General features: G+C 57.6%; 1 protein-coding gene across 1 annotated transcript; it reads left to right on the top strand.

Annotated features, from left to right (window-relative positions):
• The first annotated feature begins 6,897 nt into the window (after positions 1-6,897).
• Positions 6,898-19,123, top strand: ADAMTS15 (ADAM metallopeptidase with thrombospondin type 1 motif 15). Its single transcript, XM_075034877.1, has 8 exons — positions 6,898-7,856; positions 12,387-12,519; positions 13,201-13,368; positions 13,641-13,924; positions 14,278-14,455; positions 14,581-14,762; positions 15,379-15,554; positions 15,995-19,123. Exons 1-8 carry the CDS (start codon positions 6,936-6,938, stop codon positions 16,773-16,775), a joined length of 2,823 nt encoding a protein of 940 aa, XP_074890978.1. The 5' UTR covers positions 6,898-6,935; the 3' UTR covers positions 16,776-19,123.
• Positions 19,124-19,769: the final 646 nt, after the last annotated feature.

Here is a 19,769-nt window from a genome sequence, read left to right as displayed (position 1 = left end):
TATGGGGCTGTCTGAGCATGTGAAAGCCATTAACTCCCTAGTCACTGTGATTTAAAGACCCTTTTGATCAAACAGCTTTGCAAACGTCTGCCCCGCTCCTCTCTTCACATCCCCAGCTCTGCAAAGCCAGGCAGCGGGCAGTTCCCTCCTGCATCCTTCCCGGAAAGCCAAGCCCTGCAATCCTGCCTCCCAGCACCCACGTCCCAGCGGAGTTTTGGCTGCCAGGATAAGGCCCACGTTGCATTTGCTGTTCGTACTCTGCAGCAGTGAGATTGTCCCATTTTGGGTGTGTGTGTGTGTCTCTGGGATGCTTTGGTGTTCCCTCCTTGCTCTGCAAATGGGATCGCATCCAAACCTGAGGTGCCAGGCTGGTGTTTTAGGTATTCCTCTTCGTGCTTTGCCCTCAGGCCAGGGAAAACATTTGGGAAAATTATTTGAGCTATCACCCAAAGCAGCTACAAATCTCAAAAAATACTACCACTAGATGTCAGTGTCTCCCCATGCTGCCTGGTGGGAAACCCTAAATCATCCGTGCACGATCCTGCGGCAGCAGGAGAGTGAAGGGGGTCCTGCAGCCAGCACAAAACTCACCTGATGTCAAAAGAAGCATTTCCATTAGTTTTCCTTTTAAAGTCAGCGGGTAGGATGAAATTTCTCCCAGAAATGCAGCTGGGCTTTAAACCAGGGCCCTGGCCTTGTGTCCTGCCAAGTTATCTTCAAGTGAAACCAGCTTAGCTGCAAAGGTTGGCAAGTGAGATTCAGGGAAACGGTTACTTGCCTTAAGTTTGCATGAGAAGGGGAGAGCTGGGCTTGATTTGGAGCGAGTGAGAACCGGCAAGTGAATTAAGTAGCAAAATGTGCCATCCTAGTATATAAATCTGTAATCTCGGAGTTGAACCCCCCACTGCCTGACTACAGCCACGAGAGGGCCCCCCTGCCTTACAAGTGGTGGTTAGTTACCGTTTGGTACCTCAAAACCCTCAGTACCCCGTAAAAAAACTGCTTTTACCTTCCCCTTAATGCAATATTCGAGACCCCCCCACCCGTCCCCGGTGCAGCAGCCCGTCCCTGGGAACCGTGCACCGACAGCGCGGAGATTCGGCAGCTGTGAGAATGATGCTGGCGACATCCGTAATTCCTACCGGGTCCCTTAAATGTGGGGAAATCAGATTTTTAGGGTTTAGGAAAGGGCAGGGACAGCCAGGCTGGGACTCGGTTCGTGCCACCTCTGAAATCTCTTGGCACCGTAGATGCACCATAAGCTGGGTCCACCAAGAGCAAAGGGCCGCGGTTGTGATATGAGTTGAATTGATTTGATTTGATTTGCAAGGATTCTACCTCTGATTTCTAAACCATCTCAGGGCACCTCCAAGTTTATTCTCTGGTTTTAATTGCCTTTTGATTTGGAATGCAATTCATTGCGTTCAATTACGCTTCACACTTTGATTTGCAGAGCAGGAAAGTGTCACCAGAGGGCAACCTTGCTTCAGGGTGGTTCTGGAGCTCCAGTTGCGGCTGTAAGGCAAGCAGGTTCATGGCTTTCCAAAATCAAGGGCTAAATCCTATTTTCAGCGCTGCAGCCTCCTCACAGGCTTTGCCTTCCCTGGGGAGCTGCTTCTCCGCTTCCCGGCGGGGTCTTGAGGTTCGCAAGGTGTCCTGAGACCAGCACATCAGCGAGAAGAGCCTGGTCCTTCCCCAAACCCCTTGCAAAGCTGTGTCGGACCTGGGGTTAAAAACCTCCAGATTTGACAGAGACCTCCAAGTCTGCCCTAGGGCTGCTTTTCCTATGAACCAGTCCATAAATAGTGCTAAATAAATACAGTAAGTTATACTGAAAATACTCTTCTCAAGAAAGCATCCCCCCCTTCTCCCTGTTCCACTCTCGCATGGTTTATGGGCTGACAAAAATGAATGAACTCCATAATGGTTTGCCTGAGTGACGAGCATCCTCGGCAGCTGGCTTGTGACTCTCCATCACCCCGGGTTTATTCCAGATGTGCATAATTTGGAGAACCTTTCAGGCTTACCCAGGCCTACAGCTTCACCCTTTTGCAAGCTCAGTGTCTTTAGGCATCTTTGGTTTGTATATTTCTAACGTGAACATCGCATAAAGCTAATTAATCAGGGATGGACCCTGTCTCAGGCAGGTGGATACAATATAGAGCTCTGTAGTCCTCGGCCATAAATCTTCAGGCTGAAGCTGTGCGTATGAACGATAAGAAACGTGTGATACTGTTTTGGGGGGATATGTGGCACCATCACCTGGCTCTTCTAAATTTCCACTTACTGTTTTAGAACACCCTAGAAAAACCTGTGTCTATCTTCCTTTAAACAGGAGAGGGCCTTAAATGCCAAGGGAGGTGAAGAGGGAGGGGAATTTGGGATGCTTTCTGGGTATACGAACTATCAGCAACCCCGGGACCTGCAGTACTGGCTGGAAATCAGGCAAAACCAAGCTTTATGATTTTTTCAGCACGCCTTGGTATTCCCATATGGAAGCCCTGCCAGATGCCAGAGGTGACATTATGTGTTGGGACCGTGCGAGAAGGCAGCAAGAGATGCTCCTGCTGCAGGAGCAATGAGGCAAGGCACAGGGATCCTTCTCCTGTGTCGCCTGTGCATGGCGGGGGAGCAGGCTGGTTTGATTTTTGTTGTGTTGCACATAGCTGTGTGCTTGAAGACATTTAAAGCATAGTTCCTCTTCTGTCACGGGGCAGGGAAAGTGCTGCTGCCATCCCTGTTGCGTAGAAGAACTGCGAGGGCTGCATGGGAAACCCAAGGCAGAGCATCCTGCCCATCTCCAGTCACTATTATCCGAGCCAGAATAAATCTAACTAAATTCAGCATCTTCCTGGACCAAGGATGGGGCAAGTTTTAGGTTCCCCAGACCTCCACGTGCTCAGGTTTCTTGCGTACCTCTCCCTCAATGACCTTATCTAGACGCGGCCAGGTTTTTTCTCCAAGTCCTTCTTTCCTGGAAAGCCGCCTAACAACTCGCTTTGACTCATCTTCAGTCCCTGGAGAGGATCCTCCTTCCTGCCCATGTGGTGGGGAGCTGGGAGAGCACAGCCTGAACTTTTGGGTGAGAGCCCAGGCCTCTGATCTGCCAACCTTTCAGCCGAAGACTAGTGAACGGTTTGCAGCAGCACCAGCTTTTCCCTGCCTCCAACCTTTCCTCTCTATCTTTGGCCTGGAGCTCTCAGACAGTCTATTTAAAACTGTTTCTTTTGTGAACTGCAATATCCAGGAGATACGTGAGGTTTGGGGTTTTTTCTACTCTTCTTTTATTTCTACATTCAAACCCTTGGCATCGCAACAATGATGAAAAAAAGACAGAAAATATCTTGTCATCACTTCCCAGAGGCACTTGGGATGAAGCAGGAGGAAGGTGGGAGAAGGAGGGTCTGCACTGCAGACCAGCTCACGCCAATATTTCAAGATCAGGGTGAGCTATGGATTAGGCCTGGGTGAGATGATAGGTTTTACCTTAAAGTGGTTTCTAGGCAAAAATCAAAGTAGGAGCTGAAGTTACCTTACATACCTTAATATACTTATTATCTGTAGCTGTTCGATGAGGTCCAAAAGCATCTTCCATTGCCATTCCCTGCTTACCATGTGTTCTCCTTTAGGTCACCTATATCCAGCCCATTTCCATTAAATCCAGGCAAACTACAGGGCCTGAAAAGCAGACAGATTCAGCCTCAAGCACCTGGAAAGACATGCAGAGCAAGACCACGGCGTTATCTTGGGCTGGCTCCTTTGTGCAGATGTAAAGGGCTGTGGGGTGCAAGCGATTGCCGGGAGGTCCCCAAAGAAGGGACCTGCCTGCTTTCTCCTGGCCCTCACCCTCCCAGTGTGGCCGATGGCTGTAATCTGCCCCTTCGTGTTGGCAGGAGACAAAACAGAGATATTTCGCTTTGCCCACCCTGGTTTGAGATAGAAGCGCCCCGAGCAGACGCCACAGCCCTGGGACTGCTCAAGGGCTTTGTCTGGGTCCTCTCTAATGGCAGGGACTGGGGAAATCACATCACGTCCTTGAGCTAGAGGAAAAACAAAATAAAAATATGCCTCCCTTCTTGTCTGGAGCACTCTGAGACACGCCGGTAGCCCCTGGAGCTGCCTGTAAAGGGTGAGCCCTGAGGGCAATATACGCTCCATACAGTCAGCAGCTTTTCTATTCACCACGGGCAGGAAAACGAAGGCAGCAGATGATTTGGCTTGCAAACAAAGCTCTGTCTGTGGGTAGGGGATTCCCACCTGTTCAGAGAGCGAGTGAGGACAGGGGAGGCTGCGAGAGAGCAGCCAGCTGATCCATCCCTTCGCTTCAACCCCAAGGATGCTGGCCCACCGTAAACATCACGGGACAGAGCGAGCCCAGCTAAAACCCAGTGTCTGACGGGATGGAGCGGGTCTCAGCTCAGGCAGAGCCAAAACACTCGCATTTTCTGCCTGCCTTTCCCCATCGGGAGGCAATCAGGTGTTCTCCAGGCAGGAGGTAAAGTCCTGCCAGTTTGCTTTGACTCATCCTCTGCTGCTGGAGAAGATCTACCAGATGGAGGGGCTGGAGCTCCTGGGGCAGCAATGACTAACCCTGGCTTGATGACCTCTAGGCTGGGATACCTGGAGCCAAGGTGCTCTCATGGTGCATGTAGGGACCTTTCTGGTCCCTTTCCCATCTGCTCCTCACCGGTATTTCTTCAGGGCAAAGACCTCCTTGCAGCTCAGCGTACATGCCAGCCTGCAGGTCTTCTGCCATGTCTTTCCCCAGCGCAGAACACCAAACACCGCCTGAGATGGTGCAAGCGCTGCTGCCCACCCGTCGCGTGTGACGGGAATGAGTATTTACTGTCTTTAAACATGAAGCCACAAAGAGCAAACAGAGTGGAGGTGGGGATGGGAGAAAGCACGACAGCCTCGCCATCCCGCTCAGGAACCCGGCACGGCTTCCAAAATAAGCTTCGCTCCCAAGATGTCCTCAGGAGCCACGGGCTCAGCCCAGAGCTGGATGCTGCTGCTGTAAGGTGGCACCTCTGGGACCATGCGCCAGCCCGGATGCTGCTGGGATAAACTCATCCTGTTGAACAGTGCCGTGGGAAGGAGAAGTTCCCTCCTGGCACCTCAAGATGCTCAAGGTTGTGTCCTTTTCTCCTTGCACCTCCACTCCCTGTGCTGCCCGTTTTCTCTTTCTGGCCCTATCGACATCCCTGCACACATTGCACTTTGGCCAGCAGACAAAATCCCTGATTCACTGAGCCCAGCGCAGTCAGATGATTATTTTGGGTCACAAGTTCAGCTGCAAGGCACACGACTGAGCAAACCACAGTACGGGGGAGCGCTGGCACCAAGACGAGCCAGGCTGCAGGCTGCGGGCTCTGCATCTTGAGCAACAGCCTTGGCTTATATTACATATATGTGCAAATACTTAAGCCATGCTTGCAGACTTTGTTGAGGCTTAAAATCGCATCAGAACCAGCCTGTCTATGAGAAGGACTAAATTTTATCATGAAACCAACCCAGAGTGGTGGAAAGGAGCATGGGCTATGAGGACGTGCATGACTTGGGTGCCCAGTGACAGCTTGGGAGCATTACAGAAAAGTCCATCCTTCCCTGTGGGCACAAAACCAGCTTGTGTGGAAACAGAACTGCTGCAGGGGAAAAAGACCCGCTGGGCAAGCCCTGTGCAGCCCGTCCCCATGTTGGCATGCTTATCGCTGTCAGTAAATCTATTCCTCAGCCGCAGATGGTTATTGAGGACTCTTCATCGCTCTCCTTTTAGCTGCCCCGCTCTCAAAAAAATCCCACCCACGATAAGCTCTTTCTATCTATCTCCCAATAACATCAGCTGCCCCAAACACTGGTCCCCAGCACTCTTCTGATGATCACTGTGTTTGGTGGTCATGGGGGGATTCTGATGTACCCCGTGTAGCGTGTCCTGGGGTCTCGGAGGAGGGGACGTTATGGGTATTAACACTTACCGAGTGCTCCCCTTGGAGGCCCGTGGGATCCGACCGGGGCTGGGCTAGGGTTAGCGAGGGATGCACCGAAAGCCGGTCCCCTGGGGAAGAAGAGCGCTGGGGTGCTCTGGAGGCCCAGAAAGTGGGGCGGAATTTTGCGAGGGCGGCAGGTCTGAAGGTGCGTGGAGGGCGCTAGGTTCACCCGGGCTGTGAAAAACACGTTAATATCTCCCCGAAGAAGTCCGGCTACCAAATAGCAGGTCAAGCCCGCTCCGCCGAACTGTCCCAAATACCAGCGGAGGACCTTCCGCCTTCACCTCGCACCCCTGCCCCCAGCCGGAGACCACCCCTGCGGGGCCACAGAGCTTCATCCTGCCTTTTCGCTTAGAGCAGGACCCAGCACCATCGCAGGACCCAGCACCATCTCCGGGGGGGGGGGGCAGACTGGAGCATCCCTTGGGGGGGGCTGCAAGGATCCCACCCTCCCTTACAAGAACACAAGCGAAGAGGGCGTGGGTGTCCCCCCCAACATCTCATACCCCCTTCCCCTCAAGCCCCACGGCGGTGCCGTGTCCCCCCCCCCCTCCACGCCAGCTCCGGGGAGGCGGCGGCGGCGGCGGCCCCGGGCGGAGCTCGGTTCTCCCGGCCCCGCTCCGCTCCGTACCGGAGTGGCTGCGGCGGGGCCAAGCCGCGCCCCGTTACCCCCCCCTCGGTCCTTAAACACCCCCCCCCCCGCCCCGGTCCCGCCGTATATAAACCCGATGCGCCCCATAAGGCAGGTAGCGGCGGGGCAGGCGGCTCGCACGGCCGCTCCGCTCCCCTCCGCCGAGTTTTGGGAAGAGGAGGAAGAGGGAGGGAGGGAGGAAGGAAGGGGGGGGGCCGGGTCCTGCTTTCTTCCCCCCCCCCCCCCCCCTCCCGGCTCCCCCAAAAGCCCGATGCCGCCGGCGTGAACCCCCCCCCCCCTCCCCGGGCCCCGGGACGATGCTACCGCTGCTGCCGTTGCTGCTGCTGGGCTCCCCGGGGCTGAGCCTGCCCTCGGGGGGTCCCCCGGGGGACACCGAGGTGGTGACCCCCCTCCGGCTGGACCCCGACATCAACGGGCGCTCTTACTTCAGGCGAGGCTCCGCCGAACCCCCCCGGGGAAGGCAAGCGGTGGTTTTCCAGCTTTCGGCTTTCGGGGAGGATTTTTACCTCCATCTCTCCCCCGACGCCCATTTCATCGCGCCCGCCTTCGCCGCCCACTACCTGGGGGTCACCCCCGGCTCCGTCCGCCCCCTCCCCGGCCTCCGCCACTGCTTTTATTCGGGGGATGTCAACGCCGACCGGGAGTCTTTCGCCGCCCTCAGCCTTTGCGGGGGGCTCCGGGGGGCTTTCGGTTACCGTGGAGCCGAATATATCATCAGCCCGTTGGCCGGGGGGGCGGCCGGCGGAGCCCACCGCCTGCAGCGTCGCAGCCCCGGTCGCCCCGTCGGGGCCGGAGCGTCTCGTTGCGCCGTGGGCTCCGGGCTCACCCCCGGGGTCCTGCAGGCGCTGGACAAGTATCGGGGGCGCGGAGGGGGGAAAGGGGGTCGGGCGAAGCGCTTCGCCTCGGTCCCGCGTTACGTGGAGACCTTGGTGGTGGCCGACGAGTCGATGGTGAAGTTCCACGGGGACGACCTCCAGCATTACCTGCTCACGCTGATGGCCACGGCCGCCCGCCTCTACAAGCACCCCAGCATCCGCAACCCCATCCAGATCTCCGTGGTCAAATTCCTCCTCATCGGGCAGGACGACAAGGGGCCCAAGGTCACCGGCAACGCCGCCCTCACCCTCCGCAACTTCTGCGCCTGGCAGAAGAAGTGGAACAAGGTCAGCGACAAGCACCCCGAGTACTGGGACACCGCCATCCTCTTCACCAAGCAGGTGGGTGCGGGGGGGGGGGATGACCGGGAGGGCTGGTCCTGTGTCCCCCCCATTTCGAGGAGCCCTGCACCGTGCTAAGGCCTCCTGCCACCTGCCCCCCATCTCTGGCGCGCGCTGGAGGAGGTCACGCTCGTGGCCGATCCCCCTTTCCCAAGGGACCCTCCACCCTCAGATGCCGGGGACCGGGTTGCGGGGGGGGGGGGGGAGCAGAGGTGCGGAGCAAGCCCGCTTGAGCCAGCCCTTGCTGTCCTCTGGGCAGGTTTTGGCCGGAGAAAGCCCTGCCAGGGGGTAAGCGAGGCCAGGAGGTTGCAAAGGCAGGTTGCCCCCACGGGCAGAAACCTGCCGCTCCATCCCCTGCTTGCTGGCAAGAGCCTCTGCAGCTAGTGCCCACCGGCTCTGGCGCACAGTGGCCACCACCCCGAAACGCGGGGTCTGAGCCCAGAAGAGGAGGAGCATGGCCCCGCTTCCCCCCTCTCCCGGCTGGGAAGAACTCACGGTGCCACCTGCCAAGAAAAAAAAAAAACCAAAACCCAAAACCAAACCACCTCTCCCTGCTTCCTCTGACTCATGCGCGAGGTCCTCCTGAGAACCTGGACCTCTCCTCCCTGTGCTGGCTGCTCTGCGTGGACCCGGTTCAGGGCTGGAAGAAAAGCACCGGAGCTACAGCCAGCACTTGCAGCCCTTGGAGGGGAAGAGGCGAGAGTCTCCTTCACCTCTGCCGTGGGCTGGCCGCATCCCCAGGGATGGAGCAGGGGGGGCTTTGTGGACCTAACCTTTTGCTCGCCTTTGGCAAGGGCTATGTGGGGTGCGGGGTGCTTGCCGCCCCAGGATGAGCTCTCCATCCTCCCGCCCTGATAAACTGGGTGACATGGAAGCAGTGACACCGCTCCCAGAGCCTCCTCCCCAAATGCTTCTCCTCTTCCCTGGGGTCCTATCTCAGGGTTGATGTCGGTGCGGTGCCCGGCTGGGGTGTTACAGCCCACACCCCCAAATCGCTAATGGGAGGGGAGGAGGATGAGCCCAGTTGGAAGGGGACGGTCGTGTTTTACCCTGGCTGCAGCAGGCTCTGCCAGCAAGAGCAACTCGCTTTTTCTCCTTCCCCCATCCCTGCCCAGATGTCTTTGGATTAGAGACAGGTTGGGAACTCCCCTCAACAGCAGGGACACCATTCCCAAAACGTTTTTCCAGCTCAGGCACTCGTGGGTGGGAAGGATACGGCATCCAGCTCGCTTCAGCTGCCCCTAGCCTGGGGTCAGCGCGGGCTGATGATGGCCTGGAGCAGGAACGATGCTCTGCAGGACGTGCAAGACCTCCTCCCACCCATCCTCCTCGTCCCCCCCACCCCGGGCAGGGGCCGTGTCCTCCGGCCAGCTGTAAATCCTGCCGGAGCACAGGCAGGGTTGAATCCCAGCCTGCTGCAGCAGCTCCTGCCTGTGCTGCAAAGAGGAGGATGATGCCTGCTGACACCCCTGCGGGAATGAGGCAGCTCCATCTCTGGTGGAAACCTGGTGAGATCACCGGAGCCACACGTGGGACGGATTCGGTCCCAGCAATCCGAAAGCTGCGGATCACGGCCGGGCTGCATTTTTTACACATTGCTAAACCATCCATTCCTGAAATCCCAAGGCAGGCTCGGTGCAAAGGCACACGATCGAGGAGACATCTGCCTTCCTTGAGTGCGTCCATCTGTGGTCCCCTGACACCCCAAAGCTTATCTCCCTGCCAAAAAGCTGTTATATAAGCCCCCAACTTAAATTTCATCTCAAGCCCAGTTGATAGGCAGTTTCCAGTTGTGTCAACGAGTGGCTGATGAATGGGGCTGTCCTACCCTGCTCAGCTTTGCTCCCTCCTGATGTTGGTCATGCTGGACTGCGGATTTGCCTTCGGGGAGCTCAGTCCCGCTCAGCCGGCGGGTGCAGATCTGCAGATCAGCAACTTCACCTTCCTACCTGAGCCAGTGCTTGTTGGAGGGTCCCACAGAGCATCCAGCCTTCGGCTGCACTCCTGCCTCTTGGAAATAGCGTCGCGCACCAAGGCGAAGGGCTCAGCCGTGCTTCCCACCCATCCTGAACCTTGACGTCCCATCGGCAAAGCTTTGCTGAACATCTTTGGCCTGCTGTAAAACTGAAGGGACATCGCACCAAGGAACACCTGGCTGCAGCCTAGCACGTGGCAGATGCTGCGGGGGAATTTGGGAACCCACCCTCTGTAGCTCAAAGCTCAGATTTTCGGGGTTGCTCTGGACAGACCTGCCTCCATGGCAGGGAGAGCGCTTATGACCTGGTCTCTGAGTAGGCGAATTAATGTGCCCAACTGACCTGCAGAACATCTCGAGAAGTTCGCCAGGGGATGAAGAAAAGCCTTGGAAGCGCCCTCAGATGAAGGTCAGGCTGGCAGGAGAGCCCTGGTGCTGCATTGAGCGGGTTGCTTGGAGCCCCTCGGGGCACTGGGCATCCTCCTTGTATTTGGGCTGGCAGTGGGCGATATCCATGATGGTGAGCACACCGTACAAAGGCAGAGCTGGCCCGTTGCATGCCACTTTCCCACCTTAAACCTCTTGCATTTCTCTCTCCTCCTCTCCAAAGCTCCATCCTTGCATTGCCTCCCCTCCTGAGCAGGCTGGACCCCAGGCAAGGCTGGAGGACGCGTTTTGGGGGGGGGGGGTGTGCCAGGACCCCTCATTAGATCCCAGAGATTCTGCCCAGCCTTTCAAAGAGGGCTGCCCCTAGGAGGCTGTGGCTGGGGGGGGTGGGTTTAGGGAAAACCCCGTTAAGAGCCGCTCGTTCGTGTATCCCCGCCGCCGGCAGGCGAGGTTCAGAGCGAGAAGTGGGTCAGTGTGTCAGTGCAGGTGTTGGGCCGGGAGCCAAAAGCTCGCCGCGCCAGCAAGGAAACGGCAACTCTTCAAAGAGCAGCGAGCGGCCGCCTCTTCCCCGTGATGCTGTGTCATTCCCCCTCCCCGCGTCCACCTTCACCCCCAAACCCCCAGCGGTGGGACTGCCACAGGGGAGAGCACCGGCGGAGGGTCTTGGGCAAGCTGCATCCCTGGGTTAGCTCAGCATGGGGATGGCACTGGCTCTTGGTGGCATTTTTGGGACAGGGGACCCAGCGTCCAGGCTTGCCAGCCCCGTTTATTCACCCTACGCTCGCCGACGGTGGCCGTGCCACCGAGGATGCGGGGTTGCCACCTGCATGTCCCTGCCAGCATCAATGCACGGTGGGATCAGGGATGCAGCGGGGTCCCAGCCGACAAGGAGAACTGTTGCAGAGCAGAGAGATGAAGCCGGTTGTACGACGGGGTTTTCCACCGGCTGCGATAGCCGGCCCAGACCCAGGCGTTTCTCCGCCTCGCCTCTCCAGAGATCATGGTCTCGTCTGCGCCTCCAGACTTTGTAGCCACAGGTCTCCTGTTAAAGCCATCTCAGCCCTGGCTGGGGCTCACCGAAGTCGTCAGGACTGTTATTTACCCACGGCTGAACCTGCCTGCACGGGAATGCCTTCAGCTTGGAAACCTCGCTGGAAATGTTGGCAGAGCCGCTCATGCGAGATTTCGAGCAACCCAGGCGCTTTGGCTGGGTGAGCGCTGAGCATGAATCACACTTATTTATAGCATGGGAGCGCCCGATGAGTCCCTTACGCTTTCTTTTCATGTGGAAAGCTGCTCCCTGTCCCCTGCACGGCCTCCCCTGCAGTTCCCAGCCCGTCTGGGACAGCACCGAGGGATGGGGACGATGCTCCAGCCTTCCCGAGTCGCTGACAGAGCCCAGCGTGGGAAGGGGGCATGCGAGGACAAGGCTATTGCCAGGCTGCAGCGGCGGTACCTCTTCAAACAGGGACTTTTTAGTCGCACAAGCACCTCTGGATCCCAAAGAAAGGCAGATCCAGCCACGACGAGACCCTTCCCATCCTCTGTCCCGGCAGCATCTACGTGGGGTCTGGCTGTTCTCGATTTGGGGGTGGAAGGCTGGGCTGGTTCCTTCTTCAAGCAGCGGGGCTTGGTTACTCCTCGAGGGATGGCTGCAAAGTGTCTCGGAGAGACAGGAGGGCTTCCCTTAGCCTTGGGAACCTCTGGACCTGGTCCAGGGGCTTCTTGTTCCTAGCAAGAAGTTGAGAAATGGGCTGGCTGTGAGCCCAAGGCCAGGTGTCGTCCCTTCCACCCATCCGCGCCCGGTCCTTGAGCTCGCTATGAAGAAGGGAGCCGGACTGACTCTTCCATGCCAAAACCATCTCCACCCTGCCCGGAGGAGCCATTCGGGAGGGAAAAGCCGTTGCTGAAGGCACGGGAGGATGCTACACACAAAAAGCATCCCTGGTACCAGGGTTAAATGCAAACACATCGTTGCAGCCTGGTCTGGGTCAGGGTGAGGTTCCCTGCCTCCGCAGCCTGGTGGTCTCCCCATCCCTTTGGGCTGCCTCTCCTCCTCAAGCAGCCTGGGATCAGCTCCCCGTGGGATACCAGGGATGGGGTAGGGATGGGGAACAGTGATGCCCGTGCCGGCCCCGGGACTAACCCCTCGCCTCCGTGCCTCACAGGACCTGTGCGGTGCCACCACCTGCGACACGCTGGGGATGGCGGACGTGGGCACCATGTGCGACCCCAAGCGCAGCTGCTCCGTCATCGAGGACGATGGGCTGCCCTCGGCTTTCACCACCGCCCATGAGCTGGGTAAGGCTCCCCGCTCTCCTCTTCCTCTCGGGAGGAATGCCAGGAGCTGGTGAGGTTCAAAATAACCCTGATTTCAACCTCCGGAAGATCAGACAATAACCGGTATCCGGTGATGGGGAAACTCCACCTTGGGGCATGAGAACCCCCCCGAGCCGGGTGGGAAAGAGCTGCTGAGAAAGCAAAAGGCTTTGCTGTTGCGGTTGCTACCTCAGCTGGGTTTCCAGGATTCGGGAGTCCTGAAATAACAGGCGGAGGGCACACCTACCTCCGGAGACACTTGTGGTGCTTGGCGGGAGGAGGAGGAGGAGGGAGAGAGGCGAGCACTGAAGTGTCCTTCTCTTTGCAATTTCCTTTGTCCTTCCTTTCCCATGTGCTTTCCACATGCACGAAGCAGCTGGGACCGAGTGCCAGAAAGCTCGCTGGCTCGGGGACGCTGCCGGCAGGGTGACTCACGTGTGCCGGTCCTGCAAGCTCCCGGTCCCTGCCTGCAGTCCGAGCCAGGGCGTGCACGAGCGTCATCCTTCCCCAGGTGTCTCCTGGGCTATCCACAGCCTTTGCAATCCTCGCAAGGGTCTGCCTCACTCTGTGCCTCAGTTTCCCTCATTGCAAGAAGCTGTGGGGGCCCTCTTCTGCATGCCAAGTGGGGTTATTCATGCTTCCCCCCCTTTATCCCTCACGCAGGCCACGTCTTCAACATGCCCCACGACAACGTGAAGGCTTGCGAGGAGGTCTTTGGTCGGTTGAAGACCAACCACATGATGTCCCCCACCCTCATCCAGATCGACCGCGCCAACCCCTGGTCAGCCTGCAGCGCTGCCATCATCACTGACTTCCTCGACAGCGGCCACGGTGAGCCCTCCTGCATCCCTCGCCCTCTTACCCGTGTCCCTGTCCCGTGGGAGCAGAATCCGTCCCTGGGGCTGGTTACCGGGAGAGGCTAATGGGCTGTAGAGCAACTCTTCTACCCCCTCTGCAAACAAAATTAGAAGGAAATGGGGAGTTTGGTGGTGTTTCTGCACTGGACAAGCTTTCTTGGTGCCGGGGTGTCCCCAGCAGTGATGCCGTCCCTCCCCACGCTGGTCCCAAGGACCCGGTAGACCCCCCCATCCCCACTCCCACAGGAGACTGCTTGCTGGACCAGCCTGCCAAACCCATTCCACTGCCCGAAGACCTTCCGGGGACGAGTTACAGCCTGAACCAGCAGTGTGAGCTGGCTTTCGGGGTGGGCTCCAAGCCCTGCCCGTACATGCAGTACTGCGCCAAGCTCTGGTGCACGGGCAAAGCGCGCGGGCAGATCGTCTGCCAGACCCGTCACTTCCCTTGGGCGGACGGCACCGGCTGCGGCGAAGGGCGCTTCTGTCTGAAGGGTGCCTGCGTTGAGAGGCATAACATCAGTAAGTACAGGGTGAGTACCTGCGCCGTGAGCCCCCCTCCCAAAAAAACATCCCGCGGGGGTCACCTCGAGTTTTTGCGTGGGCGCTGGCTCAGCAGTCCCCCTGCCTGTTGGTGCCGGGGACCCGGTGCGGGGGGAACACCGATGGGCAAAGAGATGGAGGTCGTTTGGGTATTGCGTATTTCTGCAAGAGGGATGCCGTTGCTCTGCTCCAGCCAGCTCTGGGCAGGTTTGGGGAGAAGATGTTTTGCTTGTGAAGGGATGGGCTCCGAATCCAGAGAGCCGCCCCCCCCCCCCCCAACCCCATTTGGGATGGAGCTGGTGCCAAAGGGGATGCAGCATCTCACCCCGCCGCATCCCCGCAGGTGGACGGCGGCTGGGCGAAGTGGGCACCCTACGGGCAGTGCTCGCGGACGTGCGGCGGTGGGGTGCAGCTGGCCAAGCGGGAGTGCACCGACCCGGTGCCTGCCAACGGGGGTTCCTACTGCGAGGGCATCCGCGTCAAGTACCGCTCCTGCAACCTGGACCCCTGCTCTGCTGCAGGTAAGGGGCCGGAGCTCAGCTTGCTGGTGGTTGTGTGTGCGTGGCCGGTATAACACCACCATAAAACCAGCGCCGGAGGTTTGGGGCTAGTCCCCAATCCCATGCACATCCCCATTTTTTTCCAGTGCCAGGGAAAAGCTTCCGCGAGGAGCAGTGTGAAGCTTTCAATGGCTACAGCCACAGCACCAACCGCCTCACTGCCTCCATCTCCTGGGTCCCCAAATACTCCGGCATCTCGCCCCGGGATAAATGCAAGCTCATCTGCCGCGCTAACGGCACAGGCTACTTCTACGTGCTGGCACCCAAGGTTGGTGAGAGACCCGCCGGGGTCAATGCCTTGGCTGTAGGATGACTCCAGCGTGCCTGGAAATGAATGGATTTTCCTTGTCTGGTGGGCAGCTTGTGTTAGATGAGGCTGTAGAGGAGGAGAATCCACCACGCTGGTATGAATCAGCCTGTATGCCTCTGGTTATATATTTCAGGGCTGGAGCTGGTCTGTGGAGGGTTTGCAAAGGTGCCTCTGGGATGTGCCCATCGTTCTGCGATAGAGGATGATAATTACAGTGCTGGGGAAGTGATGTGCGTGCCAGGCAGGGTGGGCGGCCAGAGGTGGGACTGAGCAGGGTGGCGTTAGCTGTGTCCCCAGTGCAGGCTGTTCCCTTCGCACCGATGCAACAGAAAGGGCGGAAAATGATGCAGATGGAGAACGAAAGGGATGTAGTCCTGCACAGCTCTTCTCAGAGACCCTAAAAAGCTTGACTGCAAAGCAGAGCATGAGCAAAGGGCAACACGGTGCCTGCTAGTGTCTCCTCAGGACTTATCTGCTGGATTCGGGTAGCCCCGGGTTGGAGGGCTGCAGCTGGGAGGGGTTTGTGGGGTGGTAGAGAGAAACGCAGCAGCTTGTTTTGCTCACCCTCATGCAGGTTGTGGACGGCACCCCTTGCTCCCCAGACTCCACCTCAGTCTGCGTCCAGGGTAAATGCATCAAAGCAGGCTGTGATGGGAAGCTGGGCTCCAAGAAGAAGTTTGACAAATGCAGCGTCTGCGGAGGAGACAACAAGAGCTGCAAGAAGGTCTCGGGCTTGTTCACCAAACCCATGTAAGTGTTAGGTGACCACGTGCGCTTCCCCCTCTCCCAGCTCTGCTTTTTGGGGTGGATGCAGGAAGGTCATGGAGATGGCAATGGGGGCTAAGTCCATCCCGAGCAAACTCTCCTGGGGCTAGCAGAGACGTGGGCTAGCTCTGGAGGAGAAGCAGGGCACGTTGAACGCCCTGTGGGCTTCTGCTGATGGAGTTAGCTCCAGTACCTCCGTACTGTTGAGCCAGAGGAGCCGAAGCATCTTCCCATATCGGGGTGACCTCAGCCTAGATGAAAGTCAGCGCAGGGAGGAGATTCAAAATGATCTTCGCGGGAAGGAGGAGATAACTGTGGGGGTGGGAAGACCTCAGGGCTGTAGCTGCAGAGCTTCAGGCTGAGGCCACGTCGTAGCAGGACGTCCCCCTGCCTGATGGCCTGCCCTGCCTGCTCGTCTCTTCCAGGCACGGCTACAACTTCGTGGTGGTCATCCCCGCGGGCGCCTCCAACATCGACATCAGGCAGCGGGGTTACAAAGGGCTGATCAGCGACGACAACTACCTGGCGCTGAAGAACGGGCAGGGCAAGTACCTGCTGAACGGCCACTTCATCGTCTCCGCCGTGGAGAGGGACCTGATGGTGAAGGGCAGCGTCCTGCGGTACAGCGGCACCGGCACCGCCGTCGAGAGCCTCCAAGCCTTCAAGCCCATCCAGGAACCCCTGACCTTGGAGGTGCTCTCCGTGGGGAAGATGACCCCTCCTCGGGTACGCTACTCCTTCTACCTCCCCAAGGAGAGTAAGGAGGACAAGTCCTCCTACAAGAAGGAGGGCAAGACCTCACCGGACCTCAACAACAGCGTCCTCAGCCTGTCCAACCGCTTGGACGGTGGGAGACCAAGCTACAAGCGTCCCTCCTACAAGTGGGCGGCGGGCGGCTGGGAGGCTTGCTCCGTCACCTGCGGCGATGGGTTGCAGAAGCGCTCGGTGGCTTGCCGCGACTCCTACGGCCAACCGGCCGCCGAGTGCGATGCGGCACAGCGACCGGCCGACGTCCGGCTGTGCGGGGAGCCCTGCCCGGCGTGGGAAGCTGGACCTTGGTCTCCTTGCTCCAAGAGCTGCGGTCGGGGTTTCAAGAGACGGGCGCTGAAATGCTCGGTCCCAACCGGGCGCCTGCTGCCCCGGGAGAGTTGCAATTTTCGGAGGAAGCCACAGGAGCTGGATTTTTGCACCTTGAGGCCCTGCTGAGCGGGTCAAGGGGTGTCTGCGAGGAAGGGCATGGTGTTCCTCTGGCTGGACGCAGTCGAGCAGCAGCCAGGGGTTGGGAGAGGGGGAGATGTCCATAGCACATAGCAAACGGGGTGGGGGGGGTGGGGGGAAAGGGAAAAAAAGGGACCTGGGTGTGGGAAGAGAGCACGCAAACCCCACGCGCCCAGGAGAGAGGGCTTTAACCGACCAGGTCGCTCAGAGACAGAGCAGGAACGAACATCTACCTCGAAGCTGCCGAACGATGCGGAAACCCACCGGCGGAGGCTGGGAGTCAGGGGGGAACAGATGGAAACAAGAAGGATCGCTGCCCAGGACGGATCCGAGTTCAGGCAGGGAGATGCCCCTAAATTGCACAGTCGAAGACTCCCCCATCTTCCCAGGGCCAAGCCTACCTCCCCCCTCTCCGGACTCCCCCGACGCTCGTGCTAAATGGGACCAAAAGGATTTACCAATGCAACGATGGCAAATTATACTGTCCAACCACCGGCGTGACGAGGTGCTGGGACTGATGCCTCCAGGGCTCGCCGGTGATGACTTTGCAGCCTGGGTGGTCTGGAGAGCCCCAGCAGCATCCCTGGGCCAGGCTGGAAGGTGGTGGCTTTATTTTCATTTTCTCCTCATGTTTATGACCTGACCAGTGTAGATTTTATGGTGCTTAACTCTGTATTTTTTTTTTTTTTAACCTCCTTCCTCCTGCCCCGATGGATGTAAACCTTGCGTAGCAGGGATGGTGTTATTCCTGGTGGGCTCTCTCACCTGGCTGAGGTTTTCCTATGGTGCTTCGGGATGGGGCTGTGCGAGCATCCAGTGTGTAGCTGGATGCTCCTTTACACCCCGGTCCAGGGCAGGTTGTAAAATGCCCGCCTGAAGTTTTTCAGGGATCACTATGGACCTGAGATTTGAGCTGTCATTCCAAAAAAAAGCAACAAGCAACTGTACTGTAGTACCATGGCACGGTGCCATACGCGGTCAGACGCAGTCCCGCGAGTTGCCGGTACTTGACTCCACTCTGGAAATGGTACTCGCTGCTCAATGGGACCAGTATGCCGTACCCAGACATCCCACCGCCCTCTGCCCTCCAACCTATGGGCCAGGTTGGGTTATTTTTCCTCTGCGTTAAGCCTCCCTGAGATATGCTGAGCTGAACTCTAGCAGAGCTGGGGCGACTTCCCCGCCATTGCTTTTGAGCTGCGGGAGTGGAAGGTAAATTTGGGTCTAGGGCTTTCCTGGGGGCAAGGGGCTCAGCGGGGTTCAGGTGTGCGGGGAAAAAGGAGGCATTGAACCTCTTGCTGCTGCGAAGCGTCTACAACCAGTTTCCCCCTCCAGTGTTTTGCGCAAGGGTTTATTCTGTACCTCTGATGGTTATGTAGCATCGTGCCCGTTGTGGTCGGAGGCTGTCTTACCTCATGCACCGCCCTCTTCCCGACGACCATTTAACGCATCATTTAGGTGTCTTGCTCGGACCATTTCACTTTTTGCTTTTCCACTGATGAAGGTGCCTCTTAATTGGTTAGCTGTGACTGTGGGCTAGCCAGAGTCTCTGGGTCGAGCTATGCAGTTATTGGGATCAGCAGAAAGGGACTACAGGGACGATACACAGGTCATGGGTAGGCAGAAGATGCTGTCTCAGCAGCTAGAGGCTTGGAGCCTACCTTGCTGGCTTGGTCCCACGCAGGTATAGCGTGGAATCTTCTTGTGCCCTTTGGTCTGCTCTGAAAGGTCTCCAGCTGTGGGCAAGGTGAGAAAGATCACAAGAAACAGGACAGCGGTAGCACAGGGGTTTCCTTGCTAGACCGTTCCACCAGCTTAGCAAACCCCTTGTGACAATGTTTGCAGACCCATCCTCCCAGGATTTATGTATTGCCTTTTTGAACACAATAACATTTTGGGTCTCCACGCTGCTTGACAGAGCCAGGAGCAGATGTTGTGGTTGCTCTGCACAACAGGGGGACGGGATTTAATGTTCTAGGAAATCCCTTCTAGGTCTCCATTCCCATGAACGTATCATCTAGTTTCGGAGGGTTTTCCTGCGTCGCTGAGCTTGCCGTGCTTTTGTTTGGGGACAGAGCTCCGAGGAGCTGCCCTTTTGTGTCTTGCCGTCCAACAGATGGTTTCCAAGCCACAGAGGAATTGTCACCCTTGTTCATGGGGAGGGGAAGGATGGGGCAGGAGGGATTTCTTGAGTGCGGTTCTTTTGCCTAGTGTACAGCAAAAGGACGGAGATGCCGATCGTACTGGCTGCTTTGTGTATACCATGTATACTAAACATCAATCTCTGCTGTTTGTGCGTCAATAGCAAACCTGAAATAAAACTGTATTTAAAGTTACACCTGGATCCCTGGGGGACGCGGTCGTGCCCATGTCATTTAGTTGGTGGTTGCAGAGCATTTCTTATTGCTATCCCGGCCTCTTTGAAGCCTCAACTCATTAACTGCAGAAAAAAACCCCCAACCTTTGAATGCCTAACAGGTTTATTCTGACTTGCTTCTGCTACAGGATTTGTTATTGGCACCCCCCCCCCCCAAAACCCCAGCCCGAAGGAGCCCAGCGGTGGATTAGTCCCTGCAAGCCCCGGGGCTCGCCTGCACCGGGATGTTAAATGCACGAGGCCGGTTTGCTTTGGCCTGAAATCAGGATGCTTTTTTTTGTCAGGATCACAGCAATATAGAGTTAAACGGATTAATGTAAACTGCAACAGCGCTCTCATATCCTGGAACAACCGTGTGTGCACATACCATTTTCCGGGACCATCCCTTCCCAATGTGCTATTCTGGAGTCATCCGCTCCGCATGCGGACAAAGCCTCAGTCACAGCCCCTTGTCACATCACCTTCGGATGGTTTGGGAAAAGCGAGGTTAGCTTTACAGCTGAGCCAGCCTGGCACGGCTGCGGGGTCAGTGGGTGCCCGGAAAGCAATGTGCGTTCCTCCTGCTGATTCCCAGCACACCCTCCCTGAGTCAGAGCCCTCTTTCC

Source organism: Buteo buteo, chromosome 9 (assembly GCF_964188355.1).
Source record: "Buteo buteo chromosome 9, bButBut1.hap1.1, whole genome shotgun sequence".
Classification (NCBI taxonomy): Eukaryota; Metazoa; Chordata; class Aves; order Accipitriformes; family Accipitridae; genus Buteo; species Buteo buteo.
The sequence above is the reverse complement of the archived record's forward strand: the minus strand, read 5'-3'. Positions and strand labels throughout refer to the sequence as shown.

Coding starts and splice junctions, on each gene's coding strand:
- ADAMTS15 (XM_075034877.1), top strand. CDS start 6,936: ATGCTACCGCTGCTGCCGTTGCTGCTGCTGGGCTCCCCGGGGCTGAGC. Junction 7,857..12,386: donor CCATCCTCTTCACCAAGCAG/GTGGGTGCGGGG, acceptor CGTGCCTCACAG/GACCTGTGCGGTGCCACCAC. Junction 12,520..13,200: donor CACCACCGCCCATGAGCTGG/GTAAGGCTCCCC, acceptor TCCCTCACGCAG/GCCACGTCTTCAACATGCCC.